Source organism: Melospiza melodia, chromosome 2, assembly GCF_035770615.1.
Source record: "Melospiza melodia melodia isolate bMelMel2 chromosome 2, bMelMel2.pri, whole genome shotgun sequence".
NCBI classification, from domain to species: Eukaryota; Metazoa; Chordata; class Aves; order Passeriformes; family Passerellidae; genus Melospiza; species Melospiza melodia.
This window is the reverse complement of record NC_086195.1, coordinates 65,674,322-65,697,068: the sequence shown is the minus strand read 5'-3', so window position 1 is coordinate 65,697,068 and position 22,747 is coordinate 65,674,322. Positions and strand designations below refer to the sequence as shown.

The 22,747-nt window shown below is 49.0% G+C and overlaps 1 protein-coding gene across 1 annotated transcript; it reads right to left on the bottom strand.

Moving 5' to 3' along the window:
- Positions 1–4: 4 nt before the first annotated feature.
- LOC134414299 (alpha-2-macroglobulin-like protein 1) lies at positions 5–21,640 on the bottom strand. The gene is made up of 34 exons (XM_063148661.1): positions 21,582–21,640; positions 20,794–20,977; positions 19,711–19,873; positions 19,125–19,177; positions 17,158–17,178; positions 16,508–16,679; positions 16,025–16,109; positions 14,596–14,707; positions 14,178–14,292; positions 13,674–13,783; positions 12,992–13,159; positions 11,797–11,887; positions 11,305–11,450; positions 10,877–11,026; positions 10,483–10,635; positions 9,802–9,886; positions 8,910–9,024; positions 8,201–8,426; positions 7,962–8,088; positions 7,278–7,399; positions 6,760–6,814; positions 6,086–6,169; positions 4,950–5,126; positions 4,729–4,810; positions 3,794–3,950; positions 3,507–3,581; positions 2,976–3,138; positions 2,380–2,594; positions 2,037–2,252; positions 1,808–1,932; positions 1,413–1,503; positions 617–685; positions 170–272; positions 5–45 (listed from the first exon to the last, which is right to left on the bottom strand). Exons 1-34 carry the CDS (start codon positions 21,638–21,640, stop codon positions 5–7), a joined length of 4,110 nt encoding a protein of 1,369 aa, XP_063004731.1.
- Between the last annotated feature and the right edge of the window lie 1,107 nt (positions 21,641–22,747).

Genomic DNA, 22,747 nt, shown 5'->3' with positions numbered 1-22,747 from the left:
TACCTCAACTACAGACAGCCCTGTATTCAGCCAAGGCTCGCTCCTCTGCAAAAGGAAATGAAGAAAGTGATTACACATGGATGCACACAGAGAAGGCTGCGTGTCTTCCCAGCCAGAGAATCAGGAACCCACCTCCCCACCCCCAAATAATAGGAAATCTGCAACCCACCTGGCTGGTAGTAATCATAGATTTTGATGCTGGCTGGTTTCAGGTTCTTCACCTGAATTACTTGTTCCAGTTGCAGAGTGAAAGTCTGAGATTCATCATTGAGCTAGTGGAGATGGAAGGCAATTAGCAAGGAATGGGGAGAAAGAAGTCACAGCATCTTCATCTTCCCTGATTTGAATGTTTTCCTGCACTACATTTCTCCAATCCATTAGAGACTCTAGACTTTAAAATGGAGTATTGTGTGAGGGATAGCACACAATATTGTGCTAGGAATTTTCACAGTATTGTGTAGGAATATTCTAATCCAATGACAATGAAATTGGGCCAACTCCCTCTGCCCCCAATTCTACCAGTGCTCTTTTCTTACCTAGACCAGCCTCAGGCTTCTCACACAGCTCCTTGTCCTCTGACCTTTTGCTCTCACCAAAGACTTTTACTCTCACTTACCTTCTCCAGATAAATGTAGACCACATTAGCTTTCACTTCTATTTTCTTAACAATGGTTCTGTTCTCCAGCTAGGATAGGAAACAATAATGGAATGAAATTTGTGAACATTTTCCTTAGGGATTCCTGACCTGAGGGAGCCAGTGTTTTTTGGAGGGAAGGTATAGACTCTGGACTCTGTCTGGAACTGTACATTTTTCAGTGGTTATATCTTTGCTAGTCTCTCTTGGACATCCCTTGTGAGCATCTCATGTGTGAACCACACTGGCCCTGCCCAGGGCAGAGAAATCTCCCTCTCTGGAGACCAAAGGCTGTGTGGGTAGTATGTACGACTGATATGTTGGTGAGCAGATGGGTGCAGACACCAGTAGAGGTTCTTATTTCATCTCACTGAGTCTTCAACTGCTTTTAAAGACCTGCATGAGGGCTGTGATTAAATTTATGATTTAATTGGAAAACAAAAGAATCTTTTTAGCTAGAGCTAGAGTATCTCTGAGAAATCCTGTCTTAGACTTTTTGACAAACAGATCCTGGTGTCAGCACACCCAGCAGTATGCCTTGTTTCTGGCCCAAGTCCAAATACTGCCAGTGGGAGAAGCTGAACCACCGCTGATCTCCCTTGTGGGGGCTGTAGGAAAACAAGAAGTTTTGGTGCAATTGCAACAGCAAAGGTTGCAATTGCACCAAAATTAGCTACAAATTTAGCTACTGCCTGGCCCGAAATGAACAATTCTCAACAGGAGCAAGCAGGCAGGACCCATTTACCACAGATGGGTTTTCTTATTCCAAAGTTCTTACCAACATTCTGGATCTGGAAGTCACGGTGAATCCGGATAGCAGGGAGACCTCTATGATCACCATGTTGGATGTGACTCTGCTCCCGATGTAGCTGGAGAAGAAAAAGCAGACGGAGGGTCTGACTCTGTGAGGACAGTGCCCTCCCAGCTCCTCTTCCCTCCAGTATCACGCCCTGAGCCAGGTGTCCCATCTGGGACAGGGGCCATGGCAGCCACTGCTCCCTCTCACAGGAGTTAGCCAGCACCCTCCCCTCCAAGCCTTCCATCTGTCCGATTCTCCCTCCGTCCTGTTCACCCCAAGGGCCGGGTCTCTCCATCAGAGCCCTGAGACCCTCCTGGCTGCAGTCCCCAAGCTCACTCCATCTTGCTGGAGCAGGAAGCAGCCCTTGGAGTCACCTGGTGAGGATGCGGACGGTGAGGAGGCGCGGGTTCGCCTGGCTGCAGTTGTTCAGCTCCGTGCTGACACGCAGCGTGAAGGTCACGGGAGTCCGTGGGGAAAGCTCGTGGTACCTCAGCACTGTCTGCAGGGTAAGCGCCAGAAGCAGAAAACACAGGCCAGGCATGATCTCATGCAGGAGAAAAGAGGCAGAGTCCTCCCTTCCCCAGGCTCATCCCACCTGCTCACCTGAGCCAAGACGCAGCCGCTGCCGTGGGCCTGCAGCAGGAGCTGCCCCGGGATCTCCACCAGGACCGCCTGCTGCACCAGCAGCCGCCTCTGCCGGCTCACCGGGAATGCCTTCCCAGACGCCCTCTGGGAGCGCACCCTCAGCACGGCCTGCCCCGAGGTGCTGAACGCCCTCGCTGCGTACTTCGCTAAGGCTTGCAAGGCAACAGCCGTGTCCTGCAGAGGGAGAGACGGCTCCTCTGAAAGCATCCGCCGTAATGGCACCGGCTTGGAGCAGGAATTCCTCGAGAGGACTTGTGCTGCCAGGCTAGGCTATAAAAGGCTCCACCGGAGCTGCTGTTACCTGGGTGGAGGCAAAGCCCCCGTGGGCATTTTGCTGCCGCGTCAGCCAGGCCACAATGGCAGCTGCAGTTGTCATGTCACCGGCGTGCACCCGGGCCTTGGACAGGTACGCCAGGAGCACGTAGGCTGTGAGCTCTATGTCCACTGACTGCGTGCCAGGCCAGAAGTCTGTGGAGGCTGGAGAGCTTGGCTTCGGGCTCCAGTGGATCTTTCCTCCTGCAGAAGGAAAAGGATTATGAAGGCTATTGAGGGAGGGCATAATTTGGGTTTCAGAGGAAACAAACCCCACAGTGCTTTCAGGGCTCCTTCAGTACATTCCCTATACTCAGGCCAGGATTGCTTTCTTGAATTTATTCTCTAAGGCTTCACCTCATTTTAGCTGACAGACTTCTACCTCCTCCCTCAAAGGGATCTTGAAATCCTCCAGTCTGAGGAAACTATTTCTAAGTCATTCTCACAGTTTGTAAAATACCTTACTGTATTTTCAGTAACACAATGCAGTTACTGTACAAATACAAGGAGTATCTATAAATACATGTATAATTTTCAAGTGCTGTAGCTGGGCACACATTGGTCCAGAATCCCAGCAGGCAGCACCTGATTTGATGGCTTGTTCCTCCAGTTTGTACAGCAGCTCCTGGGTTGTCTCATAGTCCCCAGCCAGGGCAAAAGCATAGGCCAGCAAGGCTTCTGTGTAGATGTTGGTGATGTTGTGAACCACCTTCTGCAGGCAGCGGAGAGTAGTCTGCATCAGCTTGGCCTGTGTTGGGAGGAGACAACGTCCCAAACTCTGACAGGGGTGAAATAGGGGGCTAGGAGCCACACTATGTCTTCCCAACATAGCTCCAAAGAAAACAAATAATTTACAGACTGTTTCAGAAAACAGGCAGTGCAGCCCTGATGTGCACTGGGAGCCATTCCCACCAAGCACTATACTGCATCAGGCCAGTTTCACAACACTCACTGGCTCTTTTGAGGAATGACTTCACCATTTGACCAAACCTTGACTTGTTCCCAGAAGCTCCCTCCCAGTTCATGGCCTGGAGAATACCAGAATCACCAGCTGGCACACCCCGTGTTGTTGCCCAGGAGAGCAGGAGGGAGCAGGAGGGAGCAGAGCATGCTCACCTGCAGGGGCAGACCCATCTCCAGCAGTGCTGCAGCGACATAGGCCCCCAGAGAGACTTCATCATCCATGCTGCCCTGTGAGGGGAACACATCTTTCACTCTTACAGGGTGTTAGGAGGGCCCACTCCTCAGAAGTAAAAGCATTCCTCTCATGTTTTACCTCTCTTTAGGGCTTGCACAGGTTGCAGAATGACTTTCTAGGACCCTTTGGGATCCCACAATCTTCTGCTGTCAAAAATCTCTCCAGGCATTTCCCACCACTGCTACCTGCCCTGGCCCACCATTACCTTTAGGGAGGAGTGGAGAAAGTTCCCTTTGGTGGCAAAGCAGCCACTGGGGAGCTGGTTTTGCTCTAGCCAGCGCAGGGCATCCTGGATGTTCTTGTCATCTACGTAGATGTATTTTCTGGCTTGGCCAAAATTCTTGAGTACAAAAGCTGTCAACCTAAGAAGAGGATGAGTTGTGAGAAAAAGAGGCAAACAAACAAACAAAAAAAAGCAAAGAGAAAGTCAGAGGTCTCCTGGCACTTGCCTCTGAACTAGTGACATAGTGGGGGTGCAAAAAAAGAGTAATTTTCAAAAAGAAAGTCAATCTAAAAGTGGAAATGGTCCACAGGATTCACCCCAATGGCTCCTCTCCCTGCCTCTGTCTCCACAGATATATTACTTGCATACTACTTAGTACTTTACCCAGTAATTTCACCCTCCCACTCCTTTTACTTTTACCTGTTCCACTTCATGTCCTCAAAATCACTGACACAATCTGGAATTCTCCCTTTTCTTCCTCCCTTCCTTTCTCCATTCATCTTAGCCAAGCACGATAGGTGTAAGTTGTGCCAAGGCAGCTCCCCTCCACGCACTGAGGAGAGGATTTTTTTATAGATCTCACCTTATTTATTCCAGACATGTGTACCCCTCTTGGCTGCCAGGTCATCAGTAGCATGACCTGATGTTTTGTCTGTGGGCCAACAGCAGGGGCATAGAGACAAAAAAAAGACCTTTCATTCCCTGGGACCACATCTTTGCTGTTCCACTTTCCCAAAAACTCTGCTGCCCTGCCTGACTGCTTTTTCAAGTGGCTCAGGTGCCTCAGACTGTCCCTGTCAGAAAGTTCCTTCTGTCTCCATCCCAAAGAAGGAACATCTTGTCAGCTTCCTCAGATCCATGAGGTGCTCTAACCCAGACAAGAAATATCAGAAGTGAGGGATGTTTGCAGTGCTTACCAAGTGTTTCCTTCTCCATCCTTCTGCCCAAAGAAGCTGTAGGAGCCATCCCTGTGCTTGTACAGAAGTTGTGTCTGATACCCTGGGGAGATGGGAACAGTGATTAATGTGGCTCAGTAACACAGAGGGGACAGTGCTGACAGAATGGGCGAAGGGCAAGAGTTCCTGGTATGCTGTACACAGGGGAAGGCCGAGGGGCAGGGTGGCTCTGTTGCACTCACCATTGCGCAGGAATCCTGCTGCCCTGGCCTTGATCTCAGGGCTCAGCTGCCTCGTCTTCTCCAGGTACTGCAGCACATAGACAACGGGGGCAAACAGCACCATGTTCTGCTCCCCACAGCCGTGGGGCAGCTGCACCAGCTGGTCCAGGTTCTGCAGTGCCAACCCCATGAGGTCACCTATCCAAGGGTGCAAAAAACAAAGACAGTGTAAATATTATTTGAGGTGCCTTTTCAGCCAGGCAGGGGGTAACAGTGCTTTATCTCAGCAGGGGGAAAGCACCGGAGAAAGGAGGAAAGAGAAGTAAACAACTGAGTGCAAGATGGAGAGTGGTGACTGTTTTGCCTTCTTCCAGCTTGGCATCATGACAACTCTATGGAGTCCCTGATGATGAGTTCCCCTTATCAGCTTTTGCATTCTGAAGAACTCCAGCTATAACAAATACTGTTTGTAAAGGGCTGTCAGCAAGCTGCACCTGCTCAGTCTGTGTCATATAGACAAGCAAATGTAACAGCACTCAGGGAAAGGTTGAAATTCCAGGTCTTTAGCCAGGCCTGTTCTACCCGGCCATATGTCAAGCCTGAAAATGTGAAGAAGCCAGCAGGGGTGCTAGTCAGATGGTGTAAAGGTGTCCATACATCCTCCAGCCAGTCAGAAAAGCCTTGTGTTTTCCTCTGTTGGGGTTCTGTTGCACAGTATTCATGGCTACTTATGCCAGGCCTGGCTTCATACCAGTCTGGCCTGCAAAAAAAATTATGTATTTAATGGTAGGTATGGCCTGTCTCAGTACCCTCTCCAAAGTGCTCATTTGCAACTTTATAATGCTAAGAAAGATTTCTTCTCTCCAGGAGCTTCTGCTGTAGCATGGTTTTAAGCTTTACTGTTTGTATCTACACAGAAATAGCCAAGGTCCAAAGTCTCTGCTCCAAGATCCTAGCTAGAAAAAGAAGGATTATTCTCCTGTGCAGATTACTCTTCTATTAAAGCCAAAAATCTGAAAGCTTGGTGTTTACAGGAAATAGAAGCACAGCATCCTCTCTTCTGGGCAGTTTCATGCCAAGCGGATCCTCTGACACCAAGTTAAGCCTTGCTGTGACACAGACCAGCAGTCTGTGAGCCCACAGTAGAAGTCACTCACCTGTGATGGAAATGGAAGCCCTGGCAGAAGCCTTGACTACATTGTCAGGGAGGCGAAGGGACACGGGTTCTTCCGCCACGTTTCCTGATAACAGCAGGATAAAAGGTGTAGCATGAAAAACCAAGCCAAAAGCCCCTCACAGGAGAGACAAGACTGGCCTACATCCTGCTCACACTGACTGTCCTGGTCATTGGACCGAGTGCATTGCCTGGAATCTTTTCAGATTAGGCCATACATGAGAGCTGCTGCTGGGGCCAAGGGCCCACCAAGCTTCACTTCAGCTCAATTCACTGCACTTCAGGAGGCTCACACGAATCACAGCTGGACATCACTCAAGGGAGGACATCCTGGCAAGATGCACAGTGCTGCAGGGATGGGGTGGGAGGGTTGGAGCACCTCTCACTGGTGACTACCAAGCCCCAGGAACATCCCAGGGTTGCACTGTGGGAAGGAGACTACAGAGCAGGATTTTGCCACTTATACTCAGCAGCAAATACATGTAGGACAGCGCATGTGGGAGTAATATTTCTTATTCATTCGTGGCTGATAGGAAGTGAAATTTCCTATGTGAAAAATAATTTCAAAACATTCTGTCATGAGCCCTCCCACAGTTCAGTTCTACTTTCAGGTGTACTTATTTCAGGCTGCAGAAGCCATTGAGGCTGTGCACATACCTCCTCTTGGGCACAGAAGGGAGCTGTAGGACTTCTCCACTAACACACCCTCTGGCTGCCAGGGCACAAACATGCACATGGGACAGGAGAAACAAAAGTACACATAAAATTCCCAAATGACACCAACATTTCAGAGAAAGTTCAAGTCTGAATTCAGAGGTCAGGGACTCCACCCTCCTCCTTTTTGGCAGGTCTGCCTGCTTCACTGCTCAAAGGATCAAAAGCTAGCCCGAGGGACAGGGCTCTCTGGCCAGTGAGCACATACAAAAGCTCAGGTACAGCATGAAAAGCAGGGAAAGGTACAGGGAGAACACAGACATGGGAATGCAGCTCAAGAAAGAGTACTGCAAGAACAGGCTTGGCTAGGTCCTGGGAGAAATAAAGTGAACTAAGACACAGCTTTGGTATACTATTGCTGGCCAAAATCTGAGGTGATAAAACTATTTAGCCCACGTCAGGCTGTCTTCCCCCTTGGGCAGAGATATCATAGACAGAAATGCAGCTGTTCTTGTACTGACCTGGACCAGCAAGTGTTTGGTCAGTGTGTGCCTCCCCCTCAGGGCAGCTGGCAAGGGCTTCCTGCCCCCACACCGTGACGTGGAGTCCAGCACCTCTGTCCTCACTGAGATATTCAGAGTCCCTAGCAAATAAATTCAACAGTCCTTTTCTTATACCTGCGGCCAAATGGAGTAAACTTTCTTTAACCCATAGTGACCTGAAATGCTTTGGGTTGTTGGGCTTCATGGCCTCGGTGGTTTGGCCAGTAAAGGTGAGCCAGCCAGTGCTGACAGCTTGTTTAGACACCCTGAGCATGAGGAAACTCAGTAATATCTCCCCAGCAGTGACTTCACTGCACTGCAATATGATTTGAACAACAGAGGGTCCAGCAACCCTCAGAGCCCAGCATGCCCTTCCCATTGCATATGAAGCACAGGACCAGCAATACAAAATTCCCCCACCCACATCCACACAGCCTCCTCCTCCCCAGCTGGCCCCACATCCCTCTCTTCAGGAGTTTCTGCCCTCTCTCATGAGTCTGTCTAAGAAGAGAGAAAGAAAGCAAACATAATGGATTGCATGTTTGCACCATTAAGGACAGACTTCAGGATCCAGAGGAGACCTGGCTCTGCCAACTTCTCTGGGCCTCCCACACCCTTTCAGTTTTAGGGTTCCCCATCACCAGTCCCTTTTTGCTGCCATACCCAGTTGGACTGCTGTCACATTCCACATGAAGGTCTTGGACTCCTCTGCACACAGACACTCCTTGTCCCTGCAAGTCAGACATGGCTCCACCTGGAAGTCTGAGGATTTAGCCAGGGCCACCTGGATCTGTGGGAATGACAGATGCAGGTGAGTGACTGGGCAGCTCAGGTGAGATGGCTTGGCACCATGAGCTCTGAAACTGGAGGGCAGAGTAGGCCTGTCCCACACAGTGACACACCTGCATGCACTGCTGCAGGTAGCTGAAGACAGTGGCTTTCATCAGGAAGGTCTCTCCACGGATGACAGAATATGGCAGCGTCACGTCCACAAAGAAGGGCTGAACTGTTCTGAGGCTCATGACTGGGGCAAGGCCAAACCCCCTCCCAGCCAAGCAGAACGTCTTGACTTTCCACTGTGCAGCAGCAGCAGGTGCTGTGACTGAGACATTCCTGCTGCCATTGGAGCTGAGAGGAAGAGAGAACTTGCCTGAAGAGATTCATCTGCTATGGGAGAGGGAAGGAGGTGCTGAGGGAGATGACACAGGTCCTCATGCTTGGATCAACTTCTGCTGTATTGCCAATAACTTTTGCTCCAGTGGCTCACAGCAAGGCACTTCTCAGCAATTTTTTCCCCAGAGCCATAAACCCTCTTTAAATGCCATCAGTAAAGGCTTTATGTCCTTCTAAGCAAGACACTGCCCAAGCATTCCAGCTCTGTACACTCATGGTGGTTTGGTTTTGGAAGTGTACTCCTGTTCCTTAAATCTGTGTACACTTCAGTTCTGCACTTCAAAGTCTACTAGTTTGACACTCTACAAATGCAGGGAAGAGCCCCATAATTTGCATGCAGATGTCTCTTTGCACCTCTTTTACACAAATTTAAGGCAGCCAAGTCTCTACAGCATAGGGTCATCCTTCTGTCCATTTGTAAAGTCAGAAATCACTTACCCAACAGAATACAGATTCCAGATCCAAGTTTCAGGGAAATAATGGTGAGATCTTCTGTGAGTTGTAAATAGGGGTTGTTCCTCATTGATTCTTTGGTCTTCTGTAGAAGGCACCCCTGAAGGAAAGAGTAAGGAGTCCCACCAGAGTGGGAGAGGTGAATCCTGCCAGCCATAGACAGTCTTGCAGTGGGGCTGGAGGCAAAGCAAGCAGTAAGAGAGACATGGGAGAGTCTGGCAGAGGAAAGCACAAGGGACTGGACTGACTTCATGGGAGAGATTAGAAATGAAGGAAAAAAAGTGATAGCAGGAGAAACAACTTGTAGTGAGCTGATGGCAGGGTTTCCAAGACTTGGTTAGACAAAGTCCTTTCCTGAGCTGACCCAGAGATTTTGCTTAAGAGACTGAGAACCTCCAGAGAGCCATTTTAACCAACACTTCTATAATTCTGTGAGTACTAGAACTGTTTGCTTGCTGCACAAAGCTCACATTCCACAGCAAGCAATGGTTTAAATAGAGGCAGGCACACGAGCCAGCTTAGTACAGTTATCAAGTGCAAACTGAGACACAGAGGAAGAACATGAGGCTGTCTCTGTGGCTACAAATGGGGACAGAAGCTGGGTCTCAGTACAGCCTGAGGAATGGGAATAGACACTGGGAAACAGATCCTGGGCCCTGCTTGGGTTTGTCTGTGAGGAAAGGGAGTGTCATCCTTTAATGTCAGGGAACATCCACGTACTGACGTTCTTCAGAGCCCTTTTTTATGGGGACTGGGTCACTCCTACTACGTCTGGTGGACTGTGGCAGCAGCACCCGGTACTCTTAAGAGAGACAATATCCACCACCAACAAACCCCAAAGAGCTCATGTCCCAGGTAGGCTCAAAGTGCAGCTCACCTATGATTGGCTTCCTATCCATCCGACGAGAGCATTGAGAGGGCTTCTTGATTACAAGGTTTGAGAAGACTTTCAGTCCCATGTTCTATTAGGAAAAGAGGAAGGGCAGGGGAGGCAAAAAAACATCTGTGAGTGGGGAAGACTGACTGCTGCTCTTCAAATTACTCTGGAAAAGCAGATAATGCAGTGCCCAGGCAACCCAGAGCAGCACTGGCCCAAGCAGACACAGTGCTGAGGGAAGCATGAAGGAGATCTGCCCTTAAGACACCAAGAGGTCTGCCTGGGACCTGCCCAAAATAGTGGCAAAAAGCAGCTAACAACTAAGCCATGGCAACAACCCATGGTCTAATGCTTGGGATTGGTCCCTGTCTCTCTTTTCTCTAATACTGTAGACTAACAGTACACAGCCCAGGAACTCATTCTGCATTCCTCATTCCCATTCAAGTAAAAAAAAGGAGTTTGATGATCCAGGATTTCATCACCTTGCTTTGTGCACATGTGGAGGGAAATACGGATATTCCTACTCAATGGGGTTGTACACCTTTTGAGACAACACAGTTCAGTCAGGGCAGACAGCAGGGTCAGTCTAGAGGAGGAAAAGCCCTCTCAGACTACTTGGGGAGAAAATATCTCTGATGCTCATAATTACAACAGCTCTGGAAAAAATCATGAGGTGATTACCCGGAAGAGGTTGAAGATGTCAGGCTGAAAGGAATGCTGTGGCCTTCCTCGTAGCAGAGACGACAAGGACTGAGGCTGCGCACAGCGATCTGAATGCTCTTCTACTTGGGCAGGGTATCCACGTTGGTAGGCAGCAGGGAACAAACCATAGACCTAGGCAAACTCACAGGCAGGGAAGGATTTGGCACGGAGCAGATACCTCCAGATGCTTCACTCCATCCTCCCCTAGCATGCACATCAGTTCCTGTCCTTCTTCCCAGGCAGGCTCTGCTTTCTCCTTCGCACACAGACCTCCTCATTCATTGGCCCCCAGCTCCCCTTGCCACAGCCCCTGCCTGCCTCTCCTAGCTCATCCATCACTCCTGAGGTTTTGCCTGGTTGCACAGACACTCACCATTTGGCTGGTCAGCTCATGGTCTGGTCTGGTGGTGAACATGTTTTCATCCACTGCCTGGACTGCACACAGGGAGCCAGGTGCTGCCTGCAGCTGGAGCTGCACTGCTGACCCTGCCTGGGCTTCTTTACCTGGGAATCCTACCTTGACCTGGAACAACACACCAGGAAAGGAATATGAAAAAGAAAGAGATGTGAGGAAGATGACAGATGGCACAGGCAGAAAGAAGAAGACTGGCATCTCCCATGCTCAGCCACTGCTATTAGAAGTCACTGCTGAAGCTTTCCTGGTCTCTGGGCACTGTGCTGCAGATACCCCTTCCATCTCTTCTGCCCAGTGCTCTCTTGGAAGGATTTGAGGGTCTCCTTCCCTCAAGCCTCCTGACTCCTGCTGATCAGCTCTCCTGCAGCCACAGAGGTGAGTCTCACCTGGTTTTGGAAGCACAAGGCAACATCCAGGTGGATGCTGTCAGCTGTGACCCCTCCGTTGGGGAAGATGGAGTACACCACTAAGGAAGGTGACGGGGACAAGTCGGCAGTGAAGGTCAAAGGGATGGAGAACGAGCCCTTCAACACTGAAGAAGGAAAGGCAGATTTTCACCATAGGCCCACCAAGACCTCCTTCTTCCCTTCTTTTTGTGCTATATAATCTCAAAATGTCAAACCAATTCGTGCTGCTGCACTGTCTGCCCTCTCCCTCCATTCTCTGATCCTATGTATTCCATCTTCCCCTACATCCTCCCAGTCTCTCTTCCCATCATTGTTTCATTCTGTCTTTTTACTCTCTTTCACATTTGACACAATTGCTTCTTCAGCCTCCCTCTGTCCTGTTTGCTGACTTCTCCAGATCTATAGATTGAGGGAATCTGGGAGAAACTCTGGCAATTCTCATGTCCAACCTAGAAACCAACGAGGTGCAACCATTTCCACTTCCCTGCCATGACTTACTGTTCAGTTTCCCCATCTGGATATTCCTCTGGCCCCTGACAACAATTCCAGACTTGCCAGTGACCTGCAGGAAGAGGGACATGGGATGAGCAGACTGCTGTTTGCCACCAGAGTGCATCCACACTTACCTACATGCCTCTGGTTCTCAAAAGCGAAATAAAGCCCCAGAATTAACTGCAGGTACAATCCACATACTTGAGGAGATTTGCAGACATCACAGGTGGGAGGAGAGGCTTTAACACAGGAGTCTCTGGTCTAGTCTGTTCAGTGAGGACAATGTATGGGTAGTGGACTCACTGCAGATTGGTGAGTGATAACTAAAGTGCTTCTCCTCTGGTAGGCTGGCCTCTAGAACAGACCAAAATCCACTGAGCAGCTATTTGATAACCAGAGTGGAAAAGGAATACCCCACCTGTTTTAAAGGGAGAATAATTTTCCAGTTGCAGCCTTGGCAGAGGCTAAGGGGGTGATGGGTTACAAAGACAGAAACCTCCTCCTATTCACAGAGGTGACTGGAACCCCAGCACCAGGATCACAGTGTGGCCAGGCTGAGCCCTACCAGATGTAGCATTCACCCAGTCCCCTGAGAATAAGGTTTAGCTGTCATCCCTCCAGGGATGACCTAAATTATATCCTCAGCTTTCCACTGAGGTCTGGTCCTGTCAGTGCAGCCTTTCCCCCCAGGTAGTCTACCACCCTTACTCACATAATATGCAAAACTTATACGGCTGGTGTCTTCTCCCAGGTCATCCCTGCTGAGTGTGAAGGTCACCTGGACATTGTGCTTCAGCCCACAGGGCAGTGTTTCCGTGGGTGGGTGTATGTCCAGGAAGCTCTTGGTTGTGACATGGAAGGGCTGCAGGTGATGGTAAGCGTTCGTGTAAGGGACGTCAGGCCTTCGAGGAGTGCGCATGAACTCCTCCAGTGTGAACCTCCCCTGGAAGGACACAGAGACACACAGAAATGAGGAGTTCATGCTTCAGTGCTTTGTTAGGCTGCCATCAGCTTGGTTTGGAAAGGCTGTTGCCTTGGTGCCTTCAAGCTGGCTCTGTGCACATCTGCGTGGTGAGCCCAGGCCTGAGCTGGCAGCGGGGCTGTAGGGCAGGAGGGGGGAGCACAGGGAGAGCTCAAGGACTCTCACTGTCCCATATGCAGAGGTGGTGTTTACCTCCAGAGAGACTGATGAGCTGTTCCAGGCAGTAGTGTCGAGGTTGAACGATGCTATTCCACTGTCATCTGTGATGTACGTTTTGATAAATCGACGCCTCATGAACCTTATCACAAGATAAACTTTCCTGTTCTTCATACCAGTTCCATAGTGATCCTGAACCTTAATCTGGTGACAACAGGGTGAGGCAGGAAAGCCAAAGTCAGATATTTCTTCCAAAGTCATACCCAAAACCTTCCTATCTCTGACAAGCATAGACCTTCCTGTGTAGGTCGCCTACAGACTTCAGTCTGCCCCAACAAGACAGGAGAATCGCACAACTCCCTCATCTCTGTACAACTCCCTGATCTCTGAGGTGAAGCTGAGCATGGTTCAAATCTCTCTGCTCCAAAAGGTGTGTGTGGCTAGAACATGACGAGTTTCTCTCCTAGCCTACAGCTGAGACATCCTTGCAGCATCCCTGCTGAGACACTACTCATTGCTCTCAGCAGACACGGGAGGTGCAAACACAACAGGGAACCTGAAATGCAGCAGCTGTAGCTACACTGTGAAGCAATGAGACACAGTGCAAGGTAAAGTACTCTGTCTGAGGAGCAGGAAATGCTTTGGGCCAGTTAGATTTACCACATGCCATATTCCTTGGCAAATGAGAGGTAGCAAAAAAGCAAGGGAAGAAAATCACCTTCCCCCTGTACGGCACTCCAGGGATGTAATATTCATTAGGTGTCTCAAATACTGCCCTTGCAGCTGTCCTGGAGATGAGGATTTGCCTGGAGGTGTTGATCTGCACCCCTGTTGAAATGCAGAGTGCAAGGGAAGAAGAATCAGTACCAGAGGTGACTATTGCACTGTAGTTTAATCTCACTTTGTTATTCCCAACCCCTCTTAGCAGTGTATGTAACTTCCTCCCAAAACCAGCATTCTTCAAGGTTTGGAGGCTGCTCCTGTGGCAGCTGCTTCTTTAGTTACGCTGCCTGCAAGCCTCTTTGTAGCCTCATGGACCCACACCACTCATCCAGTTCCCAGCCACTCCTCATCCTCCTGCTGCTGGCAGAGTAGCTCTCCATGTCCCATGATGATCCCAGCAGCAGGGAGGAGGAGAGGGGGATGTGTGCCCTCTCTAATCCTCAAGCCCCCAGAATGGGTCCTCTTGCCCCTGAACTCTCCCTGCTGAGCCCCTGGGTACCTGTGCCCATCTCCAGGAGAGAGGCTTCTGCATAAAGTTTGTTGTCTTCCTCGCTGGGAGTCAGATTGAAGATTGATGTGCTGACAGAAGGGGTGAAACACCCATTGCTTGCTGTCTGCAATAGGGAGTGACAGGTATTATTTGGGGCTGGGGAGAAGGGTAGGGGCCAGAAGTACAAGGGATTAGTCATTCTGTCATAACTATCAACTACAACAAATAATAATGCAGAACTCGTGAAACACGGTCCCCAGGGAGGTGGTGGATGCTTCATTCCCAAAACATTCAAGGTCAGACTGGAGCAGTTCAGCTCATTCAAGGTCAGACTGCTCTGAGCAGTTCATTCTGTTCACTCAGCCCTTGGCACTGCATCCTCTGTGGTGCTTCTTTAGTGCCCATATGCCTCTAGGGTTTTACTCACGGCACCGCTGTATTCCCTGCAGATGTCCTTGCTGGCACTCTGGGGCCACCTCCTCGCTTTCTGGCACAGAGCCACGTGCATGGTCCCTCGCACCGCTTTCCCAAAACTGTACCTGCAGGGAGAAGGCCACAGGAGCTTCTGGGCAGAGGCACTGCCTGCTCTGTCCAGCACATCACTCCACACATGTGCCTTTGGTGATGAAGGTCTTACTGCAGCTGGCAAGCAGGCAGGCACAAATTAAAATAAAGCACTTTGAGTACTTTGGGGGTGCAATAGTGTGGTCTGGCATCCAACAGATGCAGGAGTAAAGGAATAGATGCAGAAAACAGGCAGGAGCAGACCCACAGCCTCTCCCACTTCTGGGCACTTGCTCTCTTGGAATTGCAGGCAGACACAGAGGGTGGACCTGATTTATCCACTCAGTGAAGATATTAGTTTGGGGGGGAAAGCAGCAGAAATGGGTGTCCCTGCAGACAGCAAACTGCAGTAATAGAGCCACAGAGTGACCTCAGACTTGCCTCACTATGGGCTTATCTCATGATCAGGGCTCTTGTTTCCATCATCAGACCTGCCCTGCTGATTTAGACTTTTAGGTATTTCCTCTGCCTGCTTTGCTGCCTTTTCTTGCTTTGAGTCCTCTCTGACTTGCCCTTTGGAGCAATGCTCCCAACAGTATCAGTAAAAACTTGACATCTGTGACCCATTCTGGTGATGTGGAGTGGTGTGCACTATTTACTACTACAGCCTCCTATGACCTGATTGTAACTGTCCCAATAAATGAGAAATTATGTCAGACCAATCAGTGGCAAAAGAGACACCAAAAGTCTCCAGACAATGCAGCCCCAAATACAAAAGAGCTCACCAGATTTTGAGTGCTTTTGAGCTCATTGTCCTCCCTTCTTTGTGTTTATACTTTGTGTCAGAGGTTCTGCCCTCCTTCCCACCCTCATCTGTTCCCTTTTTGCTGATAACCACATAACTAGAGAAATTTATCTACTCTTCTAAGGTAATAAGTTCAGTAGCATATAAGTGAGAAGGAAAGGCATAAACTCCGAAAGAAATGCCTGCTCCTGCTCCTTTACCTCCACATGTCTGTCCCTTATCTGGTAAGTGTTTTTCCCACATGAGATCTTTCAATGCTGGACAGACACATACTCCTCCAGAGGAGGGTATGTGTGGCCTAGGGCAAGTCTCCCTGTAGCTGGATGTTCTCTCTCCTGTGTGGCTCAGGTACTTCTTCCTCCTCAGGTACCTCCTTCCAAGGAGGAACTCATTAGCTTAACTCTTGAACTATTTGGGATTCTTCTAAAGGAATGGCTCTGTTTGACCCTTTTTGAGCCGCCTGTCTTTGATGGCCTGAAGAGACAGGAGACATATGGAAGGAGAGACACAGTTTTGATGGAATCTTTCCCCTGAACATTCTCCTTACCTGCCACACACTTGCAGTGGGATGGTTTTATCTGAAGCATAAATCTGAGCTGGTCCCTCAAAGAAAACATCAAACTTTTGCAACACTGGAACAAAAACCTCAGAGTTACTCCATCAAGGGCAGAAGACTACCTGGGCACAGGATCACAAAAGAGAAGAGTATGTTCCCATGAAGGAACATGTTAATGAGGTAAAAGCAAATATTAATTAAAAACAGGGAAACCAAAGAAAGAATCCTTTTTTTCCCCCAAAAGTCTTGCAGAGGTCTTTAGTGTATTCTCAGTCTGCCAGTAGGTACCTTCTCCAGAAATCTCCAGCACAATCTCCCTTGTGTTCATTTCTATATTGCCCATAAATTTGTGTTCAGTCATAGCTCTCAGACAGTAAATCCCATTTTACAACATGTGGCTTTACATTGTTATACAGACAGGCAAGCAACAAACAAGCATCAAACTTCTTCCATGCCTTTCTTCATTCTCCTTACCACATTCCTCCACCTGAAAGGTGCTGGACTGCACTGAGCTGGACTTAAAGGACTGGGCACTGATGGTGTAAGCCCCGAGGGAGAGTTCATCAGTTAACTGGAAAGAGAGATCTGCAATGCCCTGTTTTGGTCTCACATCCAGCCACTGGCCAATGCGGTTTTGGTTCGGGTCCTGCGGTGCAAGGGAAGGAAAGAAGAGGGAGTCATTAGCAATGCTGGCTGTTCTCCACCCAGAGCCCACTGGATTCAAAGGCATGTCAGACATTTCAGAGGCTTTCACAGGCTCCTGCTGGTTTTAGCCCAGGTGGTGATGCTGGAGCACCAACAGAGGTGAACCCGACCCACCCAGGTTTGCTCTGCTCTGCACAGCCATGGAAAAAGAAGGTATGGAAGGTTCTGACATTTAGACCCTGCAGCCTCCAGCAAAGATGGACTATAAAAATTAGCTAAAGCCTGGCCTACATTCCTGAATGTAGAAATGGATGAAGTCAAACCATTTGTATCATCAAGTCTTGTAAACAAGAAGCATTTGGACAGAGAATGTGCATGCATAGAGATTGAGAAAAGTAATTTGAACCAGTAAGCATCCTAGGCACTATCCATACTGAAATACCTTTCCTCATAACACCTGAGGAGTCTGGAACACCCACCTTGATTTCCACCATGGAGTACTGCAAAGCAAACAGACAGCACATCAAAAACTGGCATGACACAGCAACCTGCCCATAAATTTCTCTTACCACCCAATCCCTGTACTATGACCAACATTATGGTACAAGAAGCTTGATCCTACGGAAAGCAGCGCAGCTACTTTGAAATAGTAAGGAATAGTAAAAAATCTATGGTATTCTTCAGATTTACTTTTTGATTCCTGAATATTTAAGACGCATTTTGGTAGGTATTTCACAATGATGAAAGCTAGAATTTGCTCTAATAAAATGGGGAAGAGTAGGAAGACTCTCAAATACCATCATCCCAAGTTCACAAATGTTAAATGGCCTCAATTTTGTAACATATATCCAAATAATTAGCAAAACTGCGTCACCTATAGGAAGAATACTCAGAAAATCTTCCTTTAAAATCCCTGGCATAAGCGATAAAGCTGGAAGTTATGAATTAATACTGACTGCAGCTGACAGTAATAGGGAGGGACAAAGGAGGACAAACTTCAGCCCTTCTAGGCCCATTAATTCTCTGTTTGTCCTTATATCTCTGCATCTATCATCCAGGAGACAGTATTGGTGAAGAGCCTCTAATCTGAGATCACAACACATAAAGAGGCACAGGAGCAGGGCTCAGGAGAATAACCAGACAGTAAACACGCAATTTACATGTAATTCACATTATTCATCATTCTAAGCTTTCATGCAAGTTATCAGAGGCAGCTCTGTTTTCACTGAAATTAAAAAAAAGTGCAGATTAACCTGCTGGTGAACACCACCCATATTAACTTCAACTCATCTATTTTACAAACTAGATATTATAGCTTCAGTGCTGCAGTGCACTCAAGCTTTGGCTAAACACAATCTCTTTGAATTTCCATCACAGCATAATTAACAGTTACAATGTTAATTTGTTTGTACTCACACACAGACATCAAGCCTTTACAGTCAAATATGTACATGAACCAACTGTAGGCATGGAAGCTAATGTATTGTTTATACTTCATTATCTTATTAATATAAGATATATGCCTTCCCTTTGGGGAGAAGAAAAGAGTGTTTGATCCTAGAACCTCACCAATAGCCCAAGAAAGAGGAAATTAAGTCAGTAATAAAGAAGCTGGAAGGATCTCTCCCTTTATTTTAGTCTAGAAGGATTTGGTCCAACTCCCCTAATGTGTGCCCTTCAGTATTTTAATTGTCATGGCATGAATTCCTGTTGGCTCTCCCTAAATTGCTTGAGGACTGAGGAGTGAAATGGCTATAGCTGCTGGCTGCAGATATAGTTGCTTACTGAGGAATGGCACTGGCCTTGCAGTTTCCTGGCCACCACATATGTAAGTCTCTGGCAACCTCTCACTCCCTTGACATGGGGACAATGAGCTGCTGCCAGCAGCAAGTCAGTATAATTTGGTTATACTGTTTTCTCTCCTTTTTTTAATGATCACTTCCTGTGAATCCTTCCCCATATTAATTAATTTTTCCTAAAATGTTGCAGTTTGCTTCAGGCTCTCCTGCCACGTTCAGGTGCCACACACTGCACAAATCACTGAGCTTTCCAGAGCTGTGGGAGGGGGTCTTTGAGTCTTGTGATGTCTGTGCACAACTTTGTCTGATAATTATGCCCATGGTCAGCAACCCACAGACTGGTCCCCAGAAGCCCTGCCTGCTTTGTTGGCAAGGGCGGGTGCACTCAGGTAACTCAGCTAGCTGGGAATGCTGGCACATTCCCCAAACACCATCCAACCCTCTCATCAACCAGCAGCCATCCTACAACAGCAACAGCAGAGCCATCAGCCAACAGGAACTGCTGTTCAAATTTGGTTTACTCAAGGGTTGGCATTGACCACCCTGGGTGCTGGGACTGTCCCAGCCTCCCTGGCATGGGGTTGGTAGAGGAAGCAGAACCACCTGAAGCCTGGAGATTTCCTTGCCTCCACTTAGACAGGCTTTACCTTGCTGTTAACAGGAACAAAATCTTCAGTCAGTGTCACAATCCTGAATTTCACTGGAGGGAGAAAATGGAGTAAAGCACATTACAGACAGAGTGCACATGGGAACAGACTTGCCCCGCACTTGTCTCACCGCAGAACCACAGCTCACACCCAGCCCTAGTGGCAGCCCCATGCCTGCCCTGCAGCCCCTCTCACCCTTTGCTCAGCCCCACTCACCTCTGCTTGCCCCAAGCACGTGGCAGCAGCACAGCTGCTTCACAATTTAGAGGTTTTCCCATGGGCTACAGCCAGAGTTACCCTTACATCTCCTTGTCTGCAGTGTAGGCACACCAGTCCCACCTGGCCCTGGCCAAGGAGACCATATTCAGGTCTGCTCCCTTTTCCAAGCCAGCTCTGCTCCTAGAGCATGTCAGGCCTCCCCTCCCAGGCCCCTCCTGCTGCCAAAACATGGGGTCCCTCACTGCAGCTCTGTCCCTACGGAGGTCACATGGCACAAAGTGCTCAGCACTCCACTGACAGGAAATTGGGAACCAAGCCTGGGAGGTCAAGGCAGGGCCACTGTCAGGGTGCTCTGTGCTTTGCTCACCTGTCTGTCCTGGGTTATAGATGGGCTTATCCATCTGAATGAAGGTGCCTGGTCCAGCCCAGCGGATCAGGACCTTTTTCTCTTCACTTGCACTGAAGTAGTGGCCATTGGAGATGTGCAGGTGCACAGTGGCCACCTCCTGGCTGCCTGCAGGTCGGGGCACCTGGGACACAGAACAGGAGAGCCACGAGGTTAGCAGGCATCAGAGCAGTGCTCTTCTGGCTTCAGCTGCACTGCAAAGCCAGGCTCTTTGCCATCTTACTCTGGAGGCCAGCACAGGGTGTCCCCTCAGTGGCCAAAGGCTGTGTCTGTGGAAGCACACAGAACAGGGCTTAGCAGCTGGGATGGATCTTGGACAAGAGAAAACGGAGTCTGCTCTGACACAGAAAATTGTTTACTCCTTCATGGGACCACTGTTAGAATCTGCATGGAGCAAGATGGAGAAGATTTAACTCAAGGGAAGAAAAGGTCTATGGTGATGAGAATTCCATTTCCTAGAGTGTGAGGTTCACAAAGTCTGAAATCCCACCTTATTATCAGTGCAAACTAAGAAAATAAGGATCATGAGTTTGGCAAATAAGAAAGATTTATACTGAGATTGTGTGTGTACACCCTCCCATGTCTTTCCTAGTCCTCCAGGACATGTTCAAGCCCAGAAAGAAAAGCTTGGAAAGAAGCAGACATGAGGGAAGCTGTCTGAGATGAGAGCTGTGACTCTTTCTGCATTACAGATTCACAAACAACACACTGTGACATTGCATGCTCCTCAGGGGAGAGAATGAGCTGCACGACTGCCACTTGGGTGCTTCTAAGCTATCCATCCTCCTCAGACCTTTGCTGCCTGGCCAGGCAGCCTTTCCCCAGTGTGCCACCAGGATATCCCACAGGAAGAGTGCCATGCAGACAGACAAAGGCAAGGAGCAAAGCCACCGGGCTGCCACTAAACCCTCCCCGTGATTTTGCATTCACTTCTCTCCATAACCCCTTATCTTCTGCCTTCCTCATTCTCTCTCTCTTTGGTGAGAGGCAAATGAGGAAGCTGTGAGCTGCCAGCAAGGGGTCCCTGCCAAGTATGCCTCTGACCTGGAATCTGGTGCACTCGAAGATCCAGTTGTTCCGGACGACCTTGCGGTAGAGGGTGAGGTTGCCAGATGGGTGCACGAGGGTTAAAGCCACACGAATGGGCTTTTCAACCCCACGAAGGTCCAAGCATGCCCTCTGGAATGAGGGGTAGGGCAGGGCAGCTGGAATGATGATCAGGTACCTCCTGTAGTGGGGAAACAAGATATCATCACATCCCGGGAGCCCTCTCGCCCACTCTTGGCACTACAAGGCTGGCCTGAGGAAACAGGAGAGTTTGCCATCTCTCTGAGGCTAGGAGGTGCTGCTCTGCTGGGGAGACTGGGACAGATTGCCAGAGTGAGAACCTTGCACAGGGGGATGGAAAGTATAGAGTTCATTTCAGATAAACACAAGACGAATACTTTCAGGTGACAGAACAGAATTTGCCCTTCTTGCTTTGACATGGCTCCTCAACTATCCTGACAGCAGATTGGTTCCTGCTTATCCATCCCCTGCCTTGCAGCCCTTTTCATTTGCCCTTCACTTTAATCTACACCTTTTCCTTCATCCCACCTCATCCTGCACTCCTTCACTCTTGTTCCCACCACCAGTGCTCACCTAGTTCTTGTACTGCAGAGATGTCCATGGGAGAGGTTCCCACCTTCAGGAGGGCGCTGCATTCACAACAAGGCTCTGCACCCCACCCTCCTTCCAGGAGCTGACTCACAGGGTCCCACACTCTCTCCCTGCTATCTTGGCCCCTCCCTCAGCATTCTTATCAATCACTAGATTTTTTAAATGGCACTTACGGTTGTGCCACTATCCCCAGGGTGTAGAGCAGGCAGCTCAAGAGGAAGGGAGTCCACATTTTCATGGGAGAACCCCAAAGGAGTGGCTTCCTTGGGAGGGCTGCTCCTCTCCTTCCAAAGTCTCCAGGACACCTGCTGTTGTTGCTGTTTCTCCCAGGAAGCAGACACAAAGCCCCAAGGTTTCCTTCCCTCCACCTCTTTCCTGGATTTATAGTGCTGCAGGCACAGGATTGTACCATCCAGGATGTTCCCCAGCCAATCCAAGTCCTTTTGGACTCTGGCCTCACTGCTCTCCTACTCCCCTGTGGATGGAGCAGCGTCATTCAGACAAATGTGCCTTTTATTTTGCCAACCAGCAGCTTGTTTCCTGCTCACTGCACTGCCCCTGCTCCCTGGGCCAGTTGCAGCCCAAGTCCCATTGTTTGGCCTCCAGCTGGATTGTCCCATGACCCCTTGGCATGTGCGCCCAGCTGGAGCTCACTGTGAGCCCTTGTGGTCATACTGTCCCCAGGCTTGCTGAGTCTGTAGCACCCAAGGCAGGTCTCAGTCCTGAAATGGAGACCAGACTTTGTACAAATTCAGTATATTTGCATAGCTCACTGCTCCCTCACAGAGGAGGAAAGCACAGGGAGCAAGCAGAGCTGGAGTCCTCACCTTGCCTCTACCCTACAGACATTTCAGTTTGAAGAGAAAATTGAACAGCTGCAACTCACCCCAGCTGTATCACATTGCTCTGTGCTACAGTTCAAGGCCAACCTACTCACACCTTCACCAGCAGAGGAAATGAGGGTTAAATATTGGTCAATATTGGTCAAGCAGGTGAAAATCTGTATAGCTGAAGTCCTACAGGGTCTTGCCTAGCTACCAAAGGGCTGTGCTTGAGCCCTGGGTGATGGGAACACACACTATCTGGTTTGGGGCCTTCTTTCCACATGCTATTTTTATGTATGTTAGTCCACTGATTGTACTGAACTTTTCCCTGAGTACCTTACCATAACTGAAAAGAGAACTTGGTTCTTGAAATTACTCATTCTCAAAATAAGGAGTTTTTCAATTTTAGTATCAAGGTAATTTCATATCAAAATTCTTCAGTACCAAACTGAGCTCTTAAACATGTAGAGCCTGGTAATATCTTCCTTCGCTTTAGTACTGGCTGACCGTGACAA

What these genes read in the sequence shown, in the direction of transcription:
- LOC134414299 (XM_063148661.1), bottom strand. Translation starts at nt 21,640, where the DNA reads ATGTGGACTCCCTTCCTCTTGAGCTGCCTGCTCTACACCCTGGGGATA. An exon ending in AGCAGGATTCCTGCGCAATG is followed by an intron (nt 4,811 to 4,949) that starts GTGAGTGCAACA and finishes CCATCTCCCCAG; the next exon opens with GGTATCAGACACAACTTCTG. An exon ending in TTCTCCACTCCTCCCTAAAG is followed by an intron (nt 3,582 to 3,793) that starts GTAATGGTGGGC and finishes TTCCCCTCACAG; the next exon opens with GGCAGCATGGATGATGAAGT.